The 25,271-nt window shown below is 41.5% G+C and overlaps 1 protein-coding gene across 3 annotated transcripts in view; it reads left to right on the top strand.

The window, feature by feature from the left end:
* mmadhcb (metabolism of cobalamin associated Db) overlaps positions 1-25,271 on the top strand; it is a 57,813-nt gene that overhangs the window by 5,348 nt on the left and 27,194 nt on the right. For all 3 annotated transcript variants that reach the window (XM_086052274.1, XM_086052273.1, XM_086052272.1), the window contains exons 2-4: positions 4,827-4,862; positions 11,339-11,483; positions 11,690-11,895. In XM_086052274.1, the coding sequence (XP_085908400.1) occupies positions 4,854-4,862; positions 11,339-11,483; positions 11,690-11,895 (360 nt within the window). In that variant the 5' untranslated portion in view covers positions 4,827-4,853. The remainder of the gene's footprint in view (positions 1-4,826; positions 4,863-11,338; positions 11,484-11,689; positions 11,896-25,271) is intronic.

Raw genomic sequence — 25,271 nt, 5'->3', positions numbered from 1 at the left:
TCCTGCTCGCCTGTAGGGGCACCCCGTCAAAATTTTAGGTTGTTTAGAGAGGAATTTGATGAAAAACCTCATTAAATCAGTCTTGAAATGTGAAGGCGCTACAATAAAATTAGCTGTGAGCTCTTTGAACAAAATAGAGGTTAATACCTTGACCCAAACACACAATTCATGCTTGACTTCTGTATACGGACAATGATTATTAACTACAACTAGTGAAACATACAAGAAAATACTATGATATGGCAAGCCTAAATAAATGAATGAAAAAAAAAAACAAATATAAAAAATAATTGGGAGGTAAGGGCAAAAAATAGGACGTCTGATAGATAAGGGTGTAAGGTTGGCTAGAGTGAAGTCGGCGGGCTTTATGAAATGCACAAGGTTTGCTGGCGTTCACTACCAATTTTATATGCACCCACTGAAAAAGCCCTGGTGAGCTGCAAAGTGGTCACTTAAGGTTGATCAGCAGAGTCTCACGTGAGGAGCAAAAGGGGAAAGGACCTTCACTCATTTACAGATGGAAGAAAAAAAAGGAAAAATAAAAAGGAGGCTGCTGGGAGCGAGAATAAAAGCATGGTTGGGTTTTCATGTGGCTGGGCCGCTGCGCGTTGTCGGGCTGCGAAAGGGGGCAAAACCGCCGTGTTGCTTCAGCGTTTGTGCCCAGAGCCAGAGTTTGGCTCATTTGCCACGTATGCGTGGTGATGGAGGTTGAGAGCCCAGATCCTCAGCTTTTGCAGGTCGACCGCGGGTGATTTCCGGGCGCGTTGGAGCTCAATAAAAAATACAGCCAAAATATTTAAAAAAAAATAAAAAAATGAGAGTTTCAAGGAGTGTTAAGGGCAAGAGCCGGGGTGGGCAATTCCGGCCGTCGAAGGCCAGTATCCTGCATGTTTTTTATGTCACCCTGGTGCAACCCACCTGATTAAAATGATCAGGATCGTTATCCAGCTTCTGCAGACCTTTCTGATTATATGATCATTTGAATCAGGTGTGTTCCAGCAGGGAGAGTTGGAAAATGGGCAAGAGAGTTTGAGAGAGAGAGAGAGGGCCAGGGGTCTTCACTTATCAAAGAATGCGTGGGCTTCAAACTAAAAGTGTACGTACTAGGGATGGGAATTTCGACTAATTTGCCCTCCGACGAGTCTCAAATTTTATTTGCGACTAGTCTATAAGCAAGAAAACCTGAAATTTAATACATATTGAATTCAAAGTTTAAAATGCAAATGTTTTGTGTATTTACAGTAGGGGCTATTTTAGCCCAAACATTAAGGACAGTTTGTTAATTTAAATTCTATTGATGTAACAACAACTGACTGAATTAAAGTGAACAATTGAAAGAAATACATTTCTGATACATTTGCCAATGCAATGCATGGCATTTATTATGAATAATGTAATGAGTAATAGTACTGACTAACAGTCCAGCAGGGTCTCATTCGCCATGTTAGGTGCATTATCATGCACACAGGCGACGACTTTATTTTCTAGTGCCACGTACCCATCACACTCCGCAGGAGAGCAGCCATGTTTTCTGCTCTGTGTCTTTCCTCCAAGGCGCATGAAGCACACAGCAATTCTCTCTCTTGGTGCTCAGCTTGCTTACAGAGGCCAAGGCAGAGGCGTTAGGAACAAGATGCGTGATACTTAATGCAGCATTTAACCGACTAGTAAAATACTAAACGTTTAATAAATCGTAGACGGTTAAACGACTAGCCGCGCACATCCCTAGTACGTACGCACAAAATCCAAAAATGGCGTATGAAAAAAATCCGACCTATCAAACCATGTTTACATACACGCACCTGTAGGACATTTTCCCTTGATAAGTCACTGAACTTGGGAGCCCGAATGTACCGCCCTCTACATGGCCAAATCTACCCATATATGGTCAGTGCAAAAGCAGAACATGAAAACGAATGAGCCATGCTGGCCAATGCTTTGTGAAAGATCATGGGGTGGAAAGGAAAGGAAAGGAAAGGAAGGGAATCTTGTTTGGTGGCTTAAGTTGGCATCGTACAAAAAATATCAACAAACACGACCGCCAGGACAGAAGGAAAAACCGAAAGTGCTCGGACTTAAACGTAGATGATTATACAATTGCGATTGTGCGACCCATCGAGACTTAATTGCTGCTCCATCGTTATGGATGGCAGGCGCAGGTGTGTGCTCAGACAGAGGAACACAACTTGGGAATGCAAATGTTGCTGCACTGAAAAAAGTAGCCTATTCAATTTACATAATTTGTGTACATTGGTTGCGCATATGGTTGGTTGTGATAAACCTGTGTGTATTACAGTAAAATCTAAACAAAAAAAAAAGAAAACATTGAGAAAAAAGTGCTGGCTGCTTCGTTGGTGGCCGGAATGTGTTAGCTCAGCAATCAGCGCAACTTGGTTCCCAGCCGGTGACTCGCGCGTGAGTGCGGCTTCGAACCCCAAGCGCGACCCAACAAGTGTAGTAGCTGCAGGTGGACTGCGCAACAACACCATCAGCTACTGAAAAAAAATCAATTGGAATTATTCAATTCTGACATGTACATCGGTTGCACGCGACAAACTTGTGTAAAACAAGCATATTGTAACGTCTTCCAAAGACACGACATCAGAGGTAGCTTAATTATCTCCCTTTTATTATTCCAACGCGGCTACTGTGGTAACTGTTGGCCGTAGCCGATGCCAACTACTGTGCAAAAACAGAACACAGTCATAAAAACACACGGATCTCTCTTCCTTCTCGCCGTCCGCTCCCTCCTCCCTCACTTGCACACATCTCCCATCCAGCAAGTCACGCAATACATTCAGGAACCTTGGGAACAACACAACTCGATCAGCAAAACACAAATCACAACACAGATACCCCAATTCGTTAAACTATATTTAAATATTTTTAAGAGTAGACAATTACGTCTGTTATTTTTATTCATGTGCAACCGTCCGAATTAAGTAAATCCAAAGCCCCCCAGTTGATTTATTTTTTTTTTTTGTGTGTGTGTGACATTGTCGCAACTTGTTTCTTCGATGCCTACGATCAAGAAATTGAAGCACTGTTCTGTCTTTCATTGACAATATACAATAAATCCAAAAGTGATGATAAAAAAATACACTGGTTTTGTGTCCTTTGTTTATTCCTCAAGCGTTAAGAGATAGGAGAGAAGGAAACTTCTCTCCCCTCATTTTGCAATCAAAACACTACATTTATCCCAGGTCACTTTAAAAAGCATGAGCAGTGTCTCTATAAAATTACAGACAGAACATAAAGAACAAAGTTGCACATATCTATAAATATAATCTGCACGATGTACGCTTGATTCTAAGTGAAACTGGATGTGTGTCAGAGGCATGATCTTCAATTCACCACCTCACCGACTGCATCTCTGAATTTGCTTGTTCCCAAAATGTGCGTACGGATAGGTTAAAGCGTCCGTATATGTGCATACTTTTTCCTCACAATTTTGGGGGGAGAGGTTTCACGTACTTAACGCAGCACATTGTGTACGCATCTTTCATGCCTGTTTTGTGCACACTCAGCTTTGATAAGTCCGGCCGCTGTACACTTGCACAATTTTTCCCGTCAAGTTTTATTTTTTGATAGGTCACATACTTTGCGCAGGAAGTTGCGTACGCATCTTTCAGGCTCTGTTCTGTGCGTACGCAGCGTTGATAAGTGAGACCCCAGACCTTTTATCTCCTAAAGAAAAAGGGGAGCCCCAGCTCCCGTTTTCAGGTGAGCCTCAATTCGTGAAAATAGTTAGATTTGAGTCTATTGAATTGTCCTGTTTAAAACCTTTGTGCATTTCACAATTTGTAACTAGCATCAATTTTCATGCTTCAGCTGGAAACATCTCATTCTGAATGCGTCTGAGGTTTAGAAGACAAAGATATGAGTTTAAACTTATCTACACTGGTGTCATAAACCTGACCAGGAAAATGATTATTACCATAGAGAAGCAGATTCATCAATGCAAAGTCAGCAGGATAATCACAGTAAACAATACACAATCTTACATTTGAATAGGTTTCATTTCAAGGTCATTTTGATTGACCGAAAGGCATAGGAAGTTTAAAGTTGCAGTTCCCATGTCGACCTCTTGGGGTCAGTCTTTATCCAGCACTGTCAATGTTTGTCAGGGCTGGCCTGCTGCTGATTGCAAGGGGAACCTTCCGGCTTCCCGCTGGGGAAGCCCCAGAATATCCAGTCCAAGCCGATTCGAATACACAACACATTGTCTGTAGCGGGATTTCCAGGCGACAAAGTATCTATGGAGTTGCTTTATTTTTGTGTCCTAGCATGTCTTTGTCAAGTCAAATGGCAGGGATTCCAGGGGGATTCAGTTGTTTTGAAATGAGGCTGGAGCGGACTTGGTGGCATCTTGGCTGAACCTTGTCTCCAGCCCTGGAGGCCATGTGGTCCACATGAAGGAAGGCATATTCATTACAATACTGACTCACATAAAACCATGATTATGCATATGCAATACAATAATCACTTGACTCACACTAGGCAAACATATTGGCTTATATTAAGTCAACCATATCCTTCAATACACTTGTTGGAAACAGGCAAAGCATATCAGGATTTATGTTCTATGTTCTGCCAAATTTTAAATATGTTTTCCTTCCATCCCTATACTTTAACTATTAAATATTGACTTATTTCAGAAAAAAAACAATGAATAAATTATATACTTGTCTCTGCAAACATGTCAAAATGTAGCTCACCAAACAGTCACGCAATTGGTATGCTGGCATTATTTTGAGCCGCGTCCTACTGGATAATTTGATATTCTTGGAAATGGTTCTTTACTCTCACTCTCTTTAATTTCACAGAGCCCAACTGTAAACTGCAAGAGGAGGATGGCGACGGTAAGTTCAGTGCATGTACTTTACCATTTTCATAACATTCTTCTAAGTATTTAGACAATGGCAATGATTTTTATTAATTTTACCTTAATACACTACCACATGCATCAAAACAAAATAAGACGGTCATCTCGAATGTAACAAATTACACAAAAATATAGCAATTACAATACCATTTCTGAATTGTCATTTTATGAAAATTACCTCAGATTTCTGAGAGACCTCAAAATGATTTGCCATGACAGTTGTACCCCAAATAACAGTAGTATGTGTTTAAGGGACAGTGTGTTGCTTTAAGTGTACTGCGCTGACATGAATGACTGATTGGAGAGATGTTTACGCTCTAGAGATGATGTCCCAGACAAGGACATAATTCACATGCAAAGGAATAATGTATGTACTAAATGTTAACAGTTAGTTAACAAAACAAAATTGCCTACCTTTGTCCTCGTCTGTCCTGTGGCGTAATCCATAGTATTATATGTGTTGAACCACTAGAGAGCATACTATGCCCGTAAATACAATGTCACTGCAGTGAACGCTCATGAAAAAGAAAAAAAAAAACACTACAGTGTTGCACAGGCAGTTAATAAAGGAGACTCTGTGGTATCGCAAAAGAGAACAGTGATCTTTCGTTTTAAAAAAAAAATCACAAGAATTCAGTCTAGATCCGATTAGATACAATTACAGGGACGAAAACCCACTTCCGCCCTTGCTTAGTCCACCCTTTTTAAAAAAAATTCTCGTCCTCCGTCCACAAAATGGCTGGACCATTCCATCCCTGGGACAGAATGCCCATCTCTGCATAAAATTATGTCTCGTTAAAGCACATTTGCAGGACAATGTGAATGTCGTCGCTGTCCTGTGAAAAACACTTATCCCCAACTTTGGAAACGTTTTAAAATGTCCACATTAATGCGATGTCTTTAACGCGGGAACACCATTCATGTAAAAAATGAAAACGAAAAAAAATGGAGATAAGTGTTTTTCACATGAGAGCGACGTTATAATTCTTTTATCATTTATTGCCAACTTTGTTAATGTGGCTGCCAGTAAGTTCTAATAAATGAATAAACTCAACTTCTATAATAATAATAATAATAAAACATTATATTTGTATAGTGCTTTAAAAACACTCAAAGGCACTTTACATGGTAAAAAAATAAATAAAAATCACAGCTGAAGCATACAACGAAAACAGATTAAGACAATCATAAATATTAAAAAAAAAACGATGTGGGTGCGATAATGTATAAAAGATTATGATAAACAGATGATAGTGTGTAAGAGGTTGAAAGCAGATTTGAAAAGGTGGGTTTTTAGTGCCTTTTTAAAAGAGAGGAGAGTGTGAATGTGTCTGAGGTGATGAGGGATTGAATTCCAGAGGGAGGGGGCAACAATAGAGAATGCTCTATCACCCTAGGTCTGGTGCTGAGGTCTGATGGGAGGGGTAAGGAAGTTACCATGGGCAGATCTAAGATTGCAGGTAGGGGTGTGATGGTGAAAGAGATCAGTGAGATTGGAGGGGGCAAGGTTGTGAAGCGCCTTGAAGGTGATGAGAAGAATTTTGAATTGGATCCACAAGGAGACAGGCAGCAGAGTTTTAGATGTATTGAAGTTTGTTGAGGGTTTAGGTGGGTAAGCCATAAAGGATGCTATTGCAGTAATCGAGTCATGAGGAAATGAAGGCGTGAATCAGTGTTTCAGGAGCTGAAGGGGAGAGAGAGGAGCAAATACGGGCGATATTTTTTAAGGTGAAAGAAAGCTGTTTTTGTGACGTGGTTGATATGGGTTTCAAATGAAAGAGACTGATCGAAGATGACGCCAAGGTTACGGATATGAGTAGAAGCGGGGGTGATGAAGCCATCAATACCAAGTGAGAAGTCAGGGCAGGAGGTGCGAAGTATTTTGGGGCCAATAATGAGGATTTCTGACTTGTCACTATTGAGTTTGAGGAAGTTGGTCTGCACCCCGCAAGTCACACTGCACACGCTCCTACTCAACGTTTTAACAGAGTAACAGACCTAAAAATGGCACAAAACCCGCCACAGGAACGACTTGTAAACAAGCAAGGCAAGTCGAAATCGCTTATTTGGTTACATTTTGGGTTTGCCGTGAAAGACGGCGAGCAAAGATGTATAAAGTGCAAGTTGTCTCTGTATCCACCGGCAACACAACGAATCTATTCAACCATTGTTTGGTTTACCATGATGTGATACACCAAAACAAGAAAACACTGAGATAGATTTGGCGTCGTCCGAAACACAAATCTCAGTCGTTGAAACACTGTACGCAGCAACCGCCAACAGAATCTATTGCCCGGACAAGGCTTCCAAATGTTTAGGGCACAGACTCCACTTCGCATCGTTGAAACACTGTACGCAGCAACCGCCAACAGAATCTATTGCCCGGACAAGGCTTCCAAATGTTTAGGGCACAGACTCCACTTCGCAATTGGCACGAGGGATTTATTTTAAATAACATATTTTATGCAAATATACACTACTTTTACTAGCACAAAAATAGAAACCATGCCAAACATTATTACTGTGACTTAAGTTAAATTTATTGCGTAGTCTATAATATGAAGTCAATTTTTTTGTGTTCATTTTTGTTTCAAATTGCTTCAAATGCAATTTGCAAACATATTATTGGTCATTATATTGAAATACAGTTTATATATGGCCTACTGTCATTTAGAAGTATTGTAGAGATTACGTACTAGTATGTAACAGTCAAAATTTTAATTAGTTTGACCCAATCAGCATATTAAATTTATAATTTATCAGAAGCAAATTACTCTAACTTTGTTTACTATGTGGAAATATTACTTTAAAAACAAAACAAGAAAGGCTCCAGACAAATCTAAATGTATAGATGAATAGCATGTCTGTTTTTCTGTCAAAATTGGCATTTTACTCCAAGCAGTTTACCACTTTGGCAATTTATAAGTGCATAGCAAGTTAACACCAATGCTCTGTTTGTTTATACAAGGAACCCATACTTTATTTTATAAATTTGCACTCTTTTCAAATAATTAATTTAATAAATATTGTTAGGTCCAAAACTAACTTAATTATAGTGTTTCAAAGAATTTTGTCTTCATATTTTTTTACATGTTTAAACCTGTTCTTGTTTTGTAGCAAAAAATAATCGTTTGAATAATCGTGATTTCAATTATTACCAAAATAATCGTGATATTTTTTTCATAATTGAGCAGTCCTATTACCACAGAAACTTCACAATTGATGACAAAATTTCAGTTGGATTTGTTTAATTTATTAAATGCCAGCCATTCTCAGCGCATCTAAGCCCTTGAGTGCCAGCCATTTTCGAGGATTTTGACCCATCTTTGAAGGCCCACAGAATATTGTGTTTTATGACTATATAGACATGGGACCTAACAAAAAGAAATATTAGACTCTTTTCTTTCATCAGAAAAAAAATTATTTCTAGCATTTGTCATTCTTGAGTAATCTGTAGTAGAACATGGGCAATTTTCACTGAAAATCCTGTTTCTGGGAAAAAAACGGAGAAATCGAGGGTTTTGTGAAAAGACTGATTTCAGGTACCGTATTTTCCGGACTATCAGTCGCGTTTTTTTTTTCGCAGTTTGGCCGGGGGTGTGAATTATATTCTGGAGCGATTTATGTGTGAAATTATTAACACATTATTACTGTCATGGCTTGTTTGTGCTGACTTGTATTTATGATGTTTTGCCTCACTCTGCAGGCGCTTTAGCGTAATTCACTCTGTTCCCAATATTTCTAACTTATTGGTAGATTTAATCACGCCACCTCCAGTTCATAGTTCACGTAGTCTGCCAAGCGACATGTTAGCTTGACGCAAGCTGCAAAATGGCTGTAAACACGTCAATTACGGTAAAGCGCCTGCAGAGGGAGACAAAACATCATAAATATAAGTCAGCACTAACAAGCCATGACAATTACCTCTATTATCATTTCACATGTTATTGTAACCCACATAAAGAAACAAGATAAATCCTAAAAGCTATTAAAATGCATGAATAATGTAAACAGTTAAAATCTAATGTTTTGTTAAATAAATAATTAATATAGTATGATAAAAAGACAATTTGACTGCTAAGGCCTTGCTAGTCGAGGAAGATAGCTAATCCAAACAGCTAAACATGCACAAACAAACTCCACAGACTCCAGGTGTGCAGCGAAGTTGCCTGTTTGTATTGTGAAACTGCACAAGAAACAAAAAATACTATCAATCTATGCATTACATACACATGTATTTTCATGGACATGAACAAGATGAGCATATGCTAACGATTAGCGATTGTGGTTAGCATTACCGATAGCGATTGGCATGTTCAGTCAGCAACCTACAATCATCCACAATTCAGCTAGTTTATAAATGTTGCATGCTCATTATCGGGTACACACAATTGTATAAGTTACTTACAGACGATGGTTGAACAAGAATGAACCACAAACAGGCAGTTGCCTGCCTCTGGCTGGGGTATTGCATCATGCAGCCACACACGTAAGGAGCCAAGCGCAGAGGAGACGAAGACATAATCACGACCGAATACATAAATACTTTTGGAGACTTGGAAACATTCTACATGGTCGGGGATAAATAAAAGACTTATTTAATCGATCTACAACCGTTTCGGTGAGTTTAAAGTTATCTTACCGTAACGTTCTTGTATGTATGTACATGTATGAATGTTAGCTAAATGTTACCATCGTAGCTTGGTGTAAATGATGTGTACTAAGCGCACAATTTCCTCCAAAAATGCGACTTATATTCCAGTGCGACTTATATATGTTTGTCTACTTTATAATGCATTTTATGGCTGGTGCGACTTGTACAATGTATATTCAATTATCTTTTTACAATTAGAAAATAAATGTATGAACATTGTGCTACATACAGACGAGTTCATGTGTGTATGTGTGTGTGTGTGTGTGTATGCGTGCGTGTGCGTGTGTGTGCATCCGCGTCCGTGCGTGTTGGGGTGTGTGTGCGCGTGTGTGACTGTGTGAACTTCGATCCCTAGAAGCATATTTTTTGCGGGGTATGGGAGGGTGGAAGCCCACGAAAGAATACACACCATATTTTTCAACACCCCATTACATGGTTAGAGTTGTTTAGAGTTGTTTTTGCACAAACCCAGTGATAAAAGTCACTGCCAAAAAGCCCTTACCTCTGGATTGGCCCAGTCAATCCAAAGGGGGAAATACTCCTCAAAGAATCGTGTACTCCTTTGGATCGACGGTGCCGCCCTGCAACGACCCCCCCCCCCCCCCCCATCCCTGACGTGTCAGAGAGCCACAGGAGAAATGAAGTAGATATAAGCATGTTCTCAGAGTCAGTTATTTTGATCAACTGTTGGCAAACTCTTTGTAGCTTTTAACTCTGTAAAGAATGTCTTCCAATATCAGCTGCCTGCATATATCCATTTTTTGATCGGCAGCATTGTTCCTCTGTCCCTCCGCCCTCGAATAAGCACGCAACTTCCTTCTTCCTGTTGCCTTTCCTAGCCTCAAAACAGTACTGGCCATGATCTGATAAACTATACTGGTGACATCTGCTGGCGATTGCACGTCATTACAATGCTTCCCAAGCCTGAACCTTTGTGACTAATTGCATCAGAGCCTTGGGCATCAAATGCACAGAGAAAAACACATTTCTCGAGTTAACTCGTGGATGGGGCTATCGTATTGGATTATAAAAATCAATTTAACACGAGGTAGGCATCAAATGAGTTAAACTTCAACTAACACATTTAAAGACAGGTTTAATTTTTGATTTACCTAAGCATATTGCCCAACTCTAGGCTTAGAACACGTTATTAACATACACATTTTATACAACTAGGTTTCTTACCTGAATTCGTTCTGTTTTCCCAACAGACCTGGAGCCTATCGCCTCCATGAAGATTTGTAGAGAGTGCATGTTTCTTTCAAACCTCTTCACGTTTAATTGGAACAATACAGTGGTGAAGTGCTTGTTGATGGATGACTTTCTTTTGTAATCTATATTACACTGCATTTACAACAAAATAGTTTACCCCTGCTTCCGTGCAGGAGGTCCGGATATTGGTTTGCACGGTCCTGTGCTGTGTTTTTAGTTGGTAAATGCTTCGCGTTTCTTTGCTCCACATCTCTCTGCCGTCAAACGTCACACATCGTCTGAAACATTTAGGCAGAATAACTCCCAAAGTTATGTTAAATGTTCATTTTTAAAAGGTAGTTGCGGGAAATTTGCGGTGTTTAAACAAAGTTGTGGGAAAGTGCGATTTTGCGGGATTTCTTGATTTTGCGTTAATAGTTGCGATCACAACTTCGTGAAATCTTCAATCAACTTTGTTACAGCTGTAGCTGTTGTGAAATGCGCTATATTAATAAAGTTGTATCTGTTATGCTCAATTTTCTTAAGTAGGGCCCTGTGTTTTTTTAATGTGTTTGTTTGCAATTAACGAAGTATAATTATTGGATCAGGTGTTTTACAGTAGAACCAGGCTGGCAAGTTATCTTCCTGGGCTCAATGCTCTGGTGCAGAATATTGCCAGCACGATGGGCTTCTCTACTGTTGGGTCTTATGGCTCTGGTGATCCCCATGTAGCAGTAGATGCTTCCATAAATGGTATGTCTTTAGTTTTTTTTTTTTGCCATTCTCTTTTTCACATTTTAAATAGTGAGAGAATTTAAAAAGGCTGCTGTACCTGCTTTATTGAGAAGTGGGGTTTTTTGTTAAGCATTTAAGCAACCCAAAATTGTAGACCAGATTGAAAAGTACTGTACTGTGAACGGTGTTCATTTAAGTACAGTTGCGGTTGCTTTCTGTTTCAGGGCCACTTAGATTGCAGCATGATGAGACCATGGGACCTTTTGATGTGAAAGACCAGCTCTACGGTATGCCTGGTAATTTAGGGATTGAAAGTCATTTGCAGGATTCAGAACACAAGATGAGACTGACAAAAAAGATGGTCCCTGAGATGCTGCATACACCGAGCCCTGAGAGATGTATTTCTGGACTGCCAATCAAAGAATTTTTTGTAAGTACAGTACCGTGTATTGCAGCTCTTTGGTAAACTAAAAACTTGCGGTCCATTTATCACCTTCCACCTACAGCCGGGGAACCATTCTGCCGTTCGTTTTTCCGCCATTTTGTCCGGCCGGACCAAATAGTAGTTGTAGGCCGGTCCGACTATCATTCTAAATGGGCTTCCGTTAGCGTTTCCGACTACCAATTTCGACAAACTACCTCTACATTGTTTGCACTGCTACCACACTGACTTCAAACTGTACACTTATTGTCTCTATTGACACACGACAGTCCTCATACATAAAAGTATGAATTTTCCCAACCAGCTACAGTGTTCTGACTTCCCTCCCACACCTCTCATCTCTCACAGACTAACCACCTTCTTCATTGCTTTAAATGAGGGGTTCTTGTGCGCATTCATGCTCTTGTCCACTTCAGCCTGTGTAAGTGGAGAAGCGCTTGACACGGTATTTTTTATTTTGTGGAGGTGGTCATGATGAGATCACGATTTATGTCAATAAATCCAAACTATTGTGCAGAACACTTTTATACTTTCACAGGTTGAAGTGGACAAGAGTAGTAATGTGCCACCGTTTTAGACATCAGAACTGACAAAGCGAGCAATATTACCACGCCTGCCTCCCTCCCGTGACGTAGACCGCAGAGAACGAAAAAATAACAAGCCGAGAACCAAAAGGGGGCAGCCAATTTGTCGTAAATCTAATCACAAAAAAAGCCCTTAAATCACTCCACAGAGTATTTTGGGGTGGCATTTTAGTACTGATGTCATTTTTACATGCAAACCCATTATATAAGTGCCAATGTTAAGCTCATCCAAGTGTATCTTTAAGGAGATTCTTTTGCTGGAGTAGCCTTTGATCTGCAAGTCATTTACTCTTTGACTATTTATTACTGTGGTTCTTGTCATAGTAGAGAGCTTCAGTTTGACCTGCTCTTTCTTTGCCTCCAAATCTTCTGCTATTTCACTGAAAATGAGCGTTGTCACTTTGTGAAACCAACAGAATACAAGGACTTCTTGTTCTGGTTGAGCTCTGGATGAAAGCCAAACAGGAATTATTGCGGCTATTTGTGTGTCAGCTTCATGTCTTATTACTCTGTGTGAAGTAGCTGTTGCGATTGTTTCCTTCTGTTGCGTTGATTGGTATGATTCTTGACTTATGCTAGCTTCATTTCCTTCATGATTGCTTTGATCTGTGCTTTCCTCTTCTTGCGTTGGATTTTCTTTGGATTTTGGAGATTTGTGTCCATTTTTGACTCTATCCTCATTGTAGATCGGGAGGATGTTTCCTTTGGCATGTGTCGCAAACGCTTCTACAATTGCAGCTCTTGGAATAATGACCAGATTTGAGACAGCCGAAGCAGAGTCGGTCAGATTGAACATATTTGACTGTCTGCTATTGCCTTTCCAATGAACTTCCTGTACTTGAACTGTGTGTAAAGAACGTCATATCTTCTTACAGAAGCACATGTTCTAACTGTATTTTCCTTGGAGCTTGTGGTTGGCCTTTCACTCACCATTGTTAATGTCTTTGCTTTAATGCTTTGTTGTTTTTAACGTTTCTGTTTTTCACACTCTCGTTTAATGACATGCAATTTTTGCTTCCCTTGTCAAGAATTTAACAAACTAGCTGAAGGATGGGAATTCGCCACACTATTCTTTGATGGCAATAACTTTTTGATTCCATCTCGCCATCAGCCAATCTGTTAACTTGCTAAGAATTTTCCTATTTTCATTACAATCATTGAGGATCTCCAGTGCCTTGATTTTTACCATAGTAGCTTGACAACTACGGAGAAAAACAAAAATCCTCCTAAGCTCAAAGCTCTGTCTGTAGGTCCCATATTTGGCCAATCATTGAGCTTGTCTCTGTATGCTTTTGCAATTGTAAATGGATGTCCATACTAGGGCTGGCCCGATAATTCGATATTGATATGTATCGCGATTGACACGTGATCAATACCAATAGAAAATGCCTTCGATAAAACGTTCGATAGAAAAAAGAAAAACAAACTCGATCGCAGCATGGTGCGTGATGTAGGCAGCGCACTTCCGCTTCCAAACATGAAGAAGAAACGTTTAAAGAAGAAGCAGCTTCTAAACCAACGAGGAAGAAGCATTTAAACCAAGAAGAAGCTGTTAACTCAACGGAGCATGCTCGCGGGCCCGGTGGCCGTGCTCGAGCGAGTGCTGTAACTTTGCTCAAATAAATGACCACTCGACTCAGTACAACTCCATCCATTATCTGTACCGCTTCTCCTCACAAGGGTCGCGGGGCGTGCTGGAGCCTATCCCAGCTGTCTTTTGGGCAGTAGGCGGGGGACACCCTGAACTGGTTGCCAGCCAATCGCAGGGCACACAGAGACAAACATCCGCACTCACAATCACACCTAGGGGCAATTTAGAGTATCCAATCAACTTACCATGCATGTTTTTGGAATGTGGGAGGAAACCGGAGTGCCCGGAGAAAACCCACGCAGGCACGGGGAGAACATGCAAACTCCACACAGGGAGGCCGGAGCCGGGATCGAACCCACGACCTCTGAACTGTGAGGCGGACGTGCTAACCAGTCGACCACCGTGTCAGTACAACTCTTACAATTAAATTATATTATGCATTATAACCGGATTAAAAACCAGTGGATGGAGCCATGGTGTACAAGTAGAGGAGTTTTTGTCTTTGACATGCTAGCAGTAGTTAGCCTTATCTAACACTGGCATCGCAGTCAAGGTAAAATCAAGCAAGTAAAATATGAATGGACTATGGCAATAATGAGTCCGCTAAAAAGATAAAGTAGTCCTAAGACGGTAGGTCGACAATGATGTTAAACTGCAAGAGAGTGTATGAGAGAGAGTGTAAGTTCACTTACATTGGATGAACATTGAATGAAGGCTAATATGTGTCAACAACTGCTTTGGGGTAGACCTAATGCAAATACGCATTTGCAATGCACTGATGGAGGACAAACTGCACATTACACTACATAACGATGTACAAAAAACAGTTGACTGTTATTTAAAGTTAAGGTTTAAAACAAAATCAGTAATTATCAATATTGACTCATATTAAATACTTAGATTGTGACAGTTTTCAAACATTTCTAAGCCCTTCTAAGCACATTATCTTTAAAATGGAGTTTATTTAGTCTGTATATCGACAGGTTTATTTCACTCTTTCATAGTTACATTGACCTCTTATTAAACGTTAAGTATTATGTTAAAATAAAAAAAAAACAATGTATTTTCCTTCGGGTCATTATTTTCAATAGTTTAAAAAAGGAAAAAAAAATCAATGTATATTGACCAATATGAAACACTTATATCGTGATATACTTTTCAGTCATATCGCCCAGCCCTAGTCCATACCTCTCTTCAAAAATCTCCCATGCAGCACATAAGTAGATTCAGTTCCGAGGAGGAAGTTACCATCAAGTGCTTTCTTTGCTCGTCCACTCACATATTTGCAAAGGTAATATATCTTCTTTTACTTGGGTGTTCTTTTGGTCAATCAGGGTGTGAATGGAGGGCTTCCAATCATTGTAATTCAGTGGATCCCCACTGAATATTGAAGGTTCTGGAATCGTGATTCTGTTAGCACTCAAAGCACTAGTTAGCACCTTGACAAGCTCTGCTGTGTTTTTGTTTGAATAAGTGGAAGATGTTGAAAGGCGGAGGTTTCATCGACATAGGACTTGTTACAGCAGGTATTTGATTATCTTTTTCAGTTGTAATTCCTATTATGTCTTTCCTCTTTTCTTCTTTATCACTCCCTTGATCGTATACTATCATTCTGGTCTTTGCTGCTGTAAGGGTTTTCTGTGCTTCCAACATCTGCAATGTTCTCCGTTTTTCCTCTCGTGCCCATCGTAAAGCGACATGTTCTCCCTTCAATTGAGCTTTGATTCTAGCTTCCTCTGCCTCTCATATTCTTCTTTTCGCTTCGTCTGCTTCTTGTTCTAAATGATACATTTTAACTGCTGCCTCTTGATCTGCTAGTTTCATGTTAGCTTCAATTTCTAAGTGTTCTATTTCTAACTTCTCTTGTTCTTGTAGAACTCTATGAACAGCTTGGCTTGAGCAGCTTCTGCAGCAGCTTCCTGACGTTGAACAGAAGACTTGCTTGAATGTTCTGAGACCCTTCCAGAGTGAGGTGACTGAATCAGATTGTGACTTACCGATGCTTGACTCAGAGCGATAACCTGCCTCTGGCCATTTTTCATCTTTGTCTGGCATCCTTCCACTCAGCTGTCGTTTTGCTTTGGAAACAAAGTCAGAAGTCTCTACACACAGGTCCACCTTTCGCCAGGTCTCCTCATCTGGAGTTGAGAGTTTACGAAGATCATCATAAATGTGCTTGATATTTTCAGACAGTCCAGTGACTTCACCACTGATGTCTTCAAGTAGATCTTCGAATAAGGACTCCGTCTGTAATAATGGTTGCTTAGAAGACTTAATATGTAATCTCCAGATCTGGGCAGTCCGTCCCTGGGCCGGACCGGTCGGACCATCCGGCCCCGCCGGATGCCCATTTTTGGGGCGGAGGGGTAAGGGGTGACAAATTTTTAAAAAAATGGCTGGACTAAGCATGGCCGGAAGTAGATTTTAGTTCCACTATCGGCCCTCATGCGTGTGACGTGCTCGCGAGGCGGCCAAATTTCATCTCAGCCTGCTCGGTGAAAGGCTTCTTTTTAGGCTTCTTTCTACTCTCGCGTCGGCGCGAACGAGAACCGATGTTATAGGGAGTGTGGTATTGCCCCCCAGCATCCCCCGCCCCCTCTTGTAATGGTATGCCCCAGTCGCAGGTGGGAGGCGCGGGTTACATGAGGTGACAATAAGGAAATACAAACACGCTTCAACGCACGTTGCTGTCTCACGTCTCTTCTTACACAAACAACTGCCGCATCGATTCACATGATTGACACATTGTGCTGTTGGTGACAGGGCTGCAACACATGCTACGCACACATCACGATTTGTTGCTGCTCTGATCGGTCCATTATGTTGCGATCACATACAGTTGTGTCCGGGCACGTTTGAAGCATGTCCTCAGTGGGTTTGAATAGTAAGTTAGCCAGCTAATTGTCTTTAAATAAACCTCTTCCGTTAGCATCTCCCCCACGGGGGCATCGTGCACGTTTTTTTTTTTTTGGGTGGAGGTCGGAACGGGGCGGGGGCCGACAGTGTTGATGAATATGGCCGGGGGGTCGCGGCCGGAAGGGTACCCAGGCCAAGGGTGGAGGGTCGTGGCCGGACGGGCAAAAAGGGTCAAGTGCCCAGCTCTGGTAATCTTCATTTTGTATAAAGGTAGTTAAACCTCTGTTGAACTGCTTTGATTTTATTGATTTGCAGTTCTTTACCTTTTTCTGTTAAGGTTTTTGTTCTTTCTTTTGTATTTCTTATCACTTTCTCAGGCTCCTCTTGCTGAACTTCAGCAACTCGGACTTGATGATCAGATTGGGGCTGGGAATCAAAATGAATTTAACCTTTTAAACTCAACCTTTAGCAATTAAACAACACTCTTACTGGACTGCAATGTCATTTAATTAACTTTAGTTCCCAAAACATACACTTTTGCAAGATATGAACAGCATTTCAACGGAGAACGGATTACATGGCTTTGACCATTAGTTTTTACAATTTCGAACGTCTATTATTGACAAGCTTCACAAAATCACTTAAAACATTCATCAAACACAACTCAGCATTTCAACGTTCATGAAAGCCCTTCTATTCAGACCTTTCTTAACGTGCAGCCAAGGTTTATGGCTTGATTATGAAACTTACTCCTTTCACGGTTGAAATAAAAATGACGGTCGGACCGACAGACGATTGCAGTTTGGTTTGGCTTGAAAAATAGACAGATTGACGGATGACGGACGGGTACCCAGGCTGCTGACGGATGACGAATAATGGACAAACTTTAGTAAAATGCCCTCCTCTGTATAGACGTATATTCATATGCATCTCAAATGATGAAATATTAGGTTAGATGCAGATGATAGTAATTTCTACATCAATCACTTGCGTGGAGCTATTCTTCTTACACTATTACAGTTAACATGCGTTTAACTGTGACTTTGCCTTTTCTCACTAGTTTACACTGTGTTGCTTTTATGCATTGACATAAAACCCCCATTAACAAATAATATTTTTTGTGAGATTTATAGTTTTGATAGAAATTTATGGCTGGAGAATGTATTGAGGATATGTGACCGAATTTGATGAAAAGCAATACTGTTCAATCAGAAATTAAAATGGGAATGCTACCATATTTTAATTTTAGTTGTGCCTCAATATAAATGGGATCACAGAGAAACAGACAAGCCATGTGTACTTCAGATAGGAGGCGACAAATAGTCATGATTTTGCATACAAAACTTGTGAGCAAGCAGATTTGATTGTCTGCCATGCCTGATGTGTTTGACAAGTTTCATGAGTTTTCATGCATGCTAGACTCTTTCGGCATGTTTTTGTCCAAATTCACAAACTTCGTGTTGCAACATCATGAAGGCCTAAACACTCTTAGGAGATGATATGAAGTAAATCTGGTTAACCGCTGGGAGAAAAACGTCCAAAAAGAAAACATAGATTTCCTTTAGCCAGTAGGTGGAGCTACCACTACGATGAAAAATACATTTGTTGATGTCTTCAGGCCTGGACTATCGTCAAATGTGAGAAATATTTAGAAGATATGATCATGTGGGTTAAGTTAGAGCAGACATGGCCAAAGTCCGGCCTGGGGGCCAAATGCAGCCCGTATTCAAATTTCATCAGGCCCGCAGCCTCTGTCATAAAACCCATAACGTCTGGCCCGCACATGGACTTAACAAATTGAGTAGCATATGAAGTAGCTTACACTAAATGCTGTTCCTCATTTACCCACTAGTGGGCAGCAGCACTCTGATGCTACGTTCACACCAAACGCGGATGAAGCGCTCGGAGTCGCTTGATTCGCTCGCATTTGACCGCGGGAAATTTGAATCTTGAATGCTGCAGCCACTCATTCGCTTACAGCGGAGAGGGGAGGGGCTTCGCTTGGCAGTAGACTACGACAACATTTTTCAACATCACAATCAAATGGCCGACACACTATGCTAATGAGTGAACAGGATGCTGTTTGGCTGTGTGAGACTAGTATGCCCGATGGTGATTGGCTGCCGCAATATGTCCGATGCTGATTGGCTGCCGCGAGGCGGAGTGGCAAAAAGTTGACTCTTTTAACGCGACGGTGCTTTCCGCATCCACCACTCCACAAACGCATCATTTGCACCGCCCTGCACGCAACCGCGCACCCCGCGTGAACTACATTTGACTCAATACAAACACGCCGCCAGAAACGCATCATCTGCGTTTGGTGTGAATGTAGCAGTCGGCACCAGCAGCTTTTTCTCGCCAACTTTTACCAACAGCTGGATAACGACCGGTTTCGAGAGATTCGAGCATTTGCTAAGAAAATGCTCAGCTTGTTTGGCTCGACGTATTTGTGTGAGAAGACATTCTCGGTTATGAACTTAAATAAGAGCCACATGAGGACACGGCTAACGGACTCTCACTAGCGAGACATCTTGCGCATCAATACCACTGCCTTTGAGCCAGACCTGGCCTTTGTGCTGGAGTCCAGATCTCAATATCACCCGTCACATTAATGCAGGCAAGTCATTTGACATTTACAATTAGTCATACAGTATGTCATTTATTATTATTATTATTCAAAAGTTATGTGAACATTGAACTGCCTTGGTGATATATTTCATGTTTCAAATGTAATTTGCAGTCAAGAGTACAATTCTGTTTAAGAAAAAAAGTTAAGTGAATATTCAACTGCATGTGATATGCGTGTTTCAAATGAACCAAAACACATGCTTAAGACTGTTGAAATTATAATTAAAAAGCAAATGTGAAACAGAATGTCTTGCTAAAATATGTTTAAAAATATTGTTGTTGTATGTAATTTACCTCATCCAAGGTCGGCCCCCCACATTATTACCACACCAAATCTGGCCCCCTTTGCAAAAAGTTTGGACACCCCTGAGTTGGAGCAACCTTTGTAGACAAGGCATGATGACTTTAAAAAAAAAGTAAATTCAAAATGGCGGACTTAGTGTTGGGTTCTGCATGTGGCTCGAAGAGCCTTTTTTGTCTTGGTCTTGGCCTGTTAAATCCACCACCAAATTTTCATAGATCCAGGTGAAACGTTTGTTTTGTAAAAAAATTCTAGAGGGTGCTAGTGAGCCGTTTCTTTTTTTTTTTTTTAAAGAAAAAAGAAACAAATAAATACCGATGATTCTTCCAGGCCTTATAAGTGTGCAAAGTTTCATGAGGTTTTGTGCATGTTTAGACCCTCAAAATCAGCATTGTTTTATTGGTGAATTGCGTGTTGCCACAGCAAAAGCATTTTGCAAAAATAACAAACTTCCTGTTTGAACATCATGAAGGCCTAAACACTCTTCCGGGGAAGTATGAGGTAGACCTGGTTAACCTGCTAGGGGAAAAACATCAAAGTATAAAACATGTATTTCCTTTAGCCAGTAGGTTGCACTACCACTACAATGAAAATTAAATTAGTAGAGATCTTACGTCAAGTCAAGTTTATTTATATAGCCCTTAATCACAGGACAGTCTCAAAGGGCTTCACATATGCACCAGATCATATAAACGACATCCCCTGATCTTAGCCCCCAGGAGGGCAAGGAAAAACTCAAAAAACCCCATCTGGGGAAAAGTGAGAAACCTTGAGAAGGGACCACAGATGGGGGAATCCCCCTTCCAGGATGATCAGGCTGCAATGGATGCCAAGTGGGCAACATTGAACACACATTATAATACTGTACAGTGTTTTTTAAAGTGATGTGAAAGTTAATCAAATGAAGTGCTGCAGGAAGTTGACATCGGTGAAGTGAGCAGGGTCTTATGATCAATGTAGCAATCTCCATAGCAGCGCCTCCGAGGATGTGGTCAGCCTCCGATCTTGTAGCAGTCAGTTTCTGTTGGATGGAAACAGCAACCTACAATTCGGTCGTCATCACCTAATTCCCAAGCCTGTTAAAATGGGGCAGATAAAGAATAGAAGCGGCAGTAAAGAGGCCAAAACAAACAGTTCAATTAAATGCAGAATCGTACAAATAAGTCTTAAGTCGTGATTTAAACATTTCTACTGAGGTAGTGCCTCTAATATCCGCGAGTAGGGCATTCCAAAGCATCGGTGCCCGAATAGAAAACGTTCTAGAGCCAGCGAACTTCTTTTTGGCTCTCGGGATCACTAATGATGGTATCACTTAAGTCGACGAGATAGGAAGGTGCTAAGCCGTGCAGTATTTTGTAGGTAAGTAGCAAAACCTTGAAATTGCATCTTAAGTGGACTGGGAGCCAATGCAAATTTGCTAATATCGGAGTAATATCGAACTTTCTCGTCTTTGTCAAGAGTCTTGCTGCAGCATTTTGGACTAACTGCAGACTTTTAATACTAGACATGGGAAGACCAGAGAGCAAAACGTTACAAAAATCGAGGCAAGACGGAATAAACGTGTGGATTAAAATTTCTGCATCACTATTCGACAGAATTGGACGAATTTTAGCAATATTACGGAGATGGAAAAATTCGGCTCTGTTAGGTTAAAGGTCTAAATCACGATACTTACCCTAATTATCTGACTCCAAATTATTTACCATATATTTATTATTTGAACCGACATTAACCTTAGCTTCACCTTATCTAACAATTATGCGTGCTCGTTCCGTAAGAGAGAAGACCAGAAAGCCAATCAGCCGAATCACCGAGATTTTAGTCCTAACAGCAAAAGCTAATACAGTATCGGGGCCTCGGTTCCCTCTCAATACAGATCTATGCGCTCCTGTGGCCATACCGCAAAGTACCATAATAGCTGCAAAAACAGCAACAGCAAGCCAAATGGAAGCAATCAACCCTTTCCAACTACCAAACATTTTCATCCAAGTATCCCAAATACTATTGTCCACACCTGAATGTCCTTTCATCTTTTTATTGAGTGTCTGTAGTCCTTCAAGCGCTCTAGTCAGTCGTCCTCCTGGGGCAGTATTATTGGGTATAAATGTACAGCAGGTGTCGCCAAACATCCCACACACACCTTGTTTTTCTGCTAATATCATATCAAGGGCCATGCGATTTTGGAACGCCATAAGTGACGTGGCAGCCAATTGCTCATGCACTGCAGCCAATGATTCGTGCGTGGAGTTACCCAAACGCTGTACATTATAATGAACATAATTAATTCGGTCAACATTTTTATTGGGAGTGATCCAACCAACACACTTTCGAATCCTGCTGACACCTGATTTACCAGTTTGTACTCATCTGGAACCCCTCTTGGGACTCCTATTGCGTCAATGTAGGTCGGGTCATTGTTGTCCATCCACTCTGGGGATGCACGTCTATGTCTAGTGAATAAGTCCTTCATTGGTCCGTCCCATGGATCACCAATAGTCTGAAAATCAACAGGCATGATAAATCAAGTAAAATTTTTTCTGTCTGGGTCAGCTCCCACTTGGAGCCCTTCGGTGCCCTGTACACCGTTTGTCCTTTGCAGGTGTACGTCAGATACGACATCTGGGTCGCATAGTCAGGATAGTCCTGGTCAACGCTGTCCTCCGTCAGTCCCCTCCGTGTCGATCATCATCAAAAGCCGTACAAAAACAAAAGCAACACACACTATTACTCCTACATATACTGGATTTTGCAAAAAGCGAAAAAATTGTAAATGTGGGGTTCTAACCCTCCCTCTCATGGCCGGGTTGTCGACACGGCCAAACCACTGGACCCTCATTTTCGAGGGTTAAAGTCAGGAGCAGGACGCAATTGAGAATAATGATACCACTTTTGCCGTTTGTCACCAAGCTGCGCTGCGTGGGTTGTCCTCGCTAGGACATGGAATGGGCCTTTCCACCTTGGTTCAGTCCACTTTCTGGAAATGACTCGCACATACACGTATGGGGTGAGGTCTGATTCCAAGGTGTCTTCAGTAGCTGATGATTTTGCTTTCTCCACAACCTGAGCAGAAACACTGGACACAAGAGCATTAAGGTATGACCAATACGCAGCATGTGTTAAATCTGGCATCGGCACATCTGGAGGCACCAATGTTGATGCCGGTCCTGGCATTAAACGGCCCGTGAGTAGCTCAAAAGGCGCAAAGCCAGTCATTTTATTGACCGTCTGTCGGACAGCTAATAGCGCCAGTGGCAGTGCTTGAAGCCACGTCATTTTGGTTTGTGACATTATTTTAGCCAATTTTTCCTTCAATGTACGGTTCATTCGCTCAACTTTACCTTGGCTCTGAGGATGGTACACACAACCAAACCGATGCTGGAGCCCCAACATGGCTTCTACTTTGGCCAAGGCTTTGTTGTTAAAGTGTGTGTCATTATCAGAATGGACCAAGACCAGGAAACCATGGGTTGGGATGTAATGGTTAACCAGTGCTTTAATGACAGAGGTCGAGTACTCCTTTGCGCACGGGTAGGCCTCGGGCCACCCGGAGAAGGAATCAACCATCACCAAAAGGTAACGCTTGCCATTCACTCTTTCACTCATGTCAGTGAAATCAATCACAATTTCAGCACCAGGCCCACGGAGCTGGTTGAAAAATACCTGGTTTTGGTTTTAAAGTTGGTCTTGCATTAAATGTCTGACATGTCTGGCACTCTGAAACGTATTTCCAAACTACATCTGTCATTTTGGGGTGCCACCAATTTTTTAATTTCACCATCATCGGGTGAGGCCCAGTATGTGCAATTGAGTGAGCCTCAGCCAAGATGAATTGCATAAGCTCACCTTCTGGGAGAGTGGGCTGGCCTCTCGGGCCAACCCACAGCCCATCAGGTATTTTTACAGCCTTCGCTGCTATCCACATGGATTTTTTTTCAGGAGACGCCATTTCTTGCAAATGACAAAGTTCATCATGAGTGGGTGGGAGTGGCAAAGCTGCATCTAGATGTTCACCATCAACAATGATGGCCTCATTACTGACCATCATTCCTACCTCAACAGTGTAGCCCGCAACCTGTTCGGCCAGCTCATCAGCCGCCTGATTACCTTTGGCTACCGTGGTGTCTGCTTTTGAATGTCCGGGGACTTTAACAATTGCTACTTGGAATGGTTGCGCCAAGGCCTCATGAAATCTGAGCATGAGGTCACGGTGGGCAATTGGTGTGCCTTTGGCAGTCATGAAACCATTTTGGAGCCATCCCTTGAGGTCAATAAGGGCGGCTGAAACTGCATATGCTGAATCCGAATAGATGGTGATTGCCTCACCTTGACATTGTTCGAGCGCCAGAGTGAGTGCCAGTACTTCTGCCGCTTGGGCAGATGGAAGTTCTGTTATTTTCTGCGTCACGAGTGGCTGGAAAGAACCATCTCGCCATTCGACTGCAGCTGCTGCCGCGTGGAGAGAACCACTCTTATCGCGCCAGCAGCAACCGTCTGTGAATACAACTCACCCTAGGCCAAGTGGTTCGGCATAAAGATCGGGTCTCACTTTGATCTGGTTCTGTATTTTTAATGTACATTCATGTGGGCCAACCAAAAATTGATCTGCCATATTGATACCATTGTGAACAAAATTGATGTTTGGTGCTGTTAAAATTTTCATCAGTCTGGTTTGACGCAATGTGTCAATACAAATGATCCTGAAGCCACAAAGGCTGACACAGAGTGGTCCGTGAGGACATACAGTGGATGTCCCATGACCAAATGTGCAGTCTTCTGTAAAATTTTACTTAAGCCTGCTGCGTAACGAACGCATTCTGGGTGTCTTTGCTCAAAAGTATCCAATGGGACGCTACAGTACATTAAGACTGCTCTCCCACCTTGTGCTTTTTGGTAAAGTATACCATTCGCTGTTTGGCGTGTGATTGACACATCTAGGTGGAATGGCTTGACATAATTTGGGGTCGCCAAAGCAGCACACTTGACTTGAATCTGAAGGCCTGTACTATCATCCAATATGAAAAAAATCGAGAAGAAGGATCATCTGAGTCAATTTACAGCATCTTTTATTCTCACGGTGAATCACCAGACTTTGCGGCATGGTAAATGGGCTGTCACTTGTATCGTGCTTTTCTACCTTCGGTACTCAAAGTGCTTCACACTGTACCTCCTCTATTTACTGATGACGCAGCATCAGGAGCAACTGGAGGCTCAGTGTCTTACTCAAGGATGCTTCGACATGGTCACAATAGCCGGATTGAACCCACAACCTCCGGGTTGGGAAATGACCATCAGCTATGCCGCCCCCGCAATGGCCATGCCCTTCGCCGAAAAATCGGAATATTCCGATTTGGCATCGAGGAAGATCGTCTTTGGGCTTTTCTGACAAATTTTCAGTTGGATTTGT

The sequence above is a fragment of the Filicampus tigris genome, chromosome 14 (genome assembly GCF_054856515.1).
Source record: "Filicampus tigris isolate MCC_2025a chromosome 14, RoL_Ftig_1.0, whole genome shotgun sequence".
Taxonomy (NCBI): Eukaryota; Metazoa; Chordata; class Actinopteri; order Syngnathiformes; family Syngnathidae; genus Filicampus; species Filicampus tigris.
The sequence above is the reverse complement of the archived record's forward strand: the minus strand, read 5'-3'. Positions and strand labels throughout refer to the sequence as shown.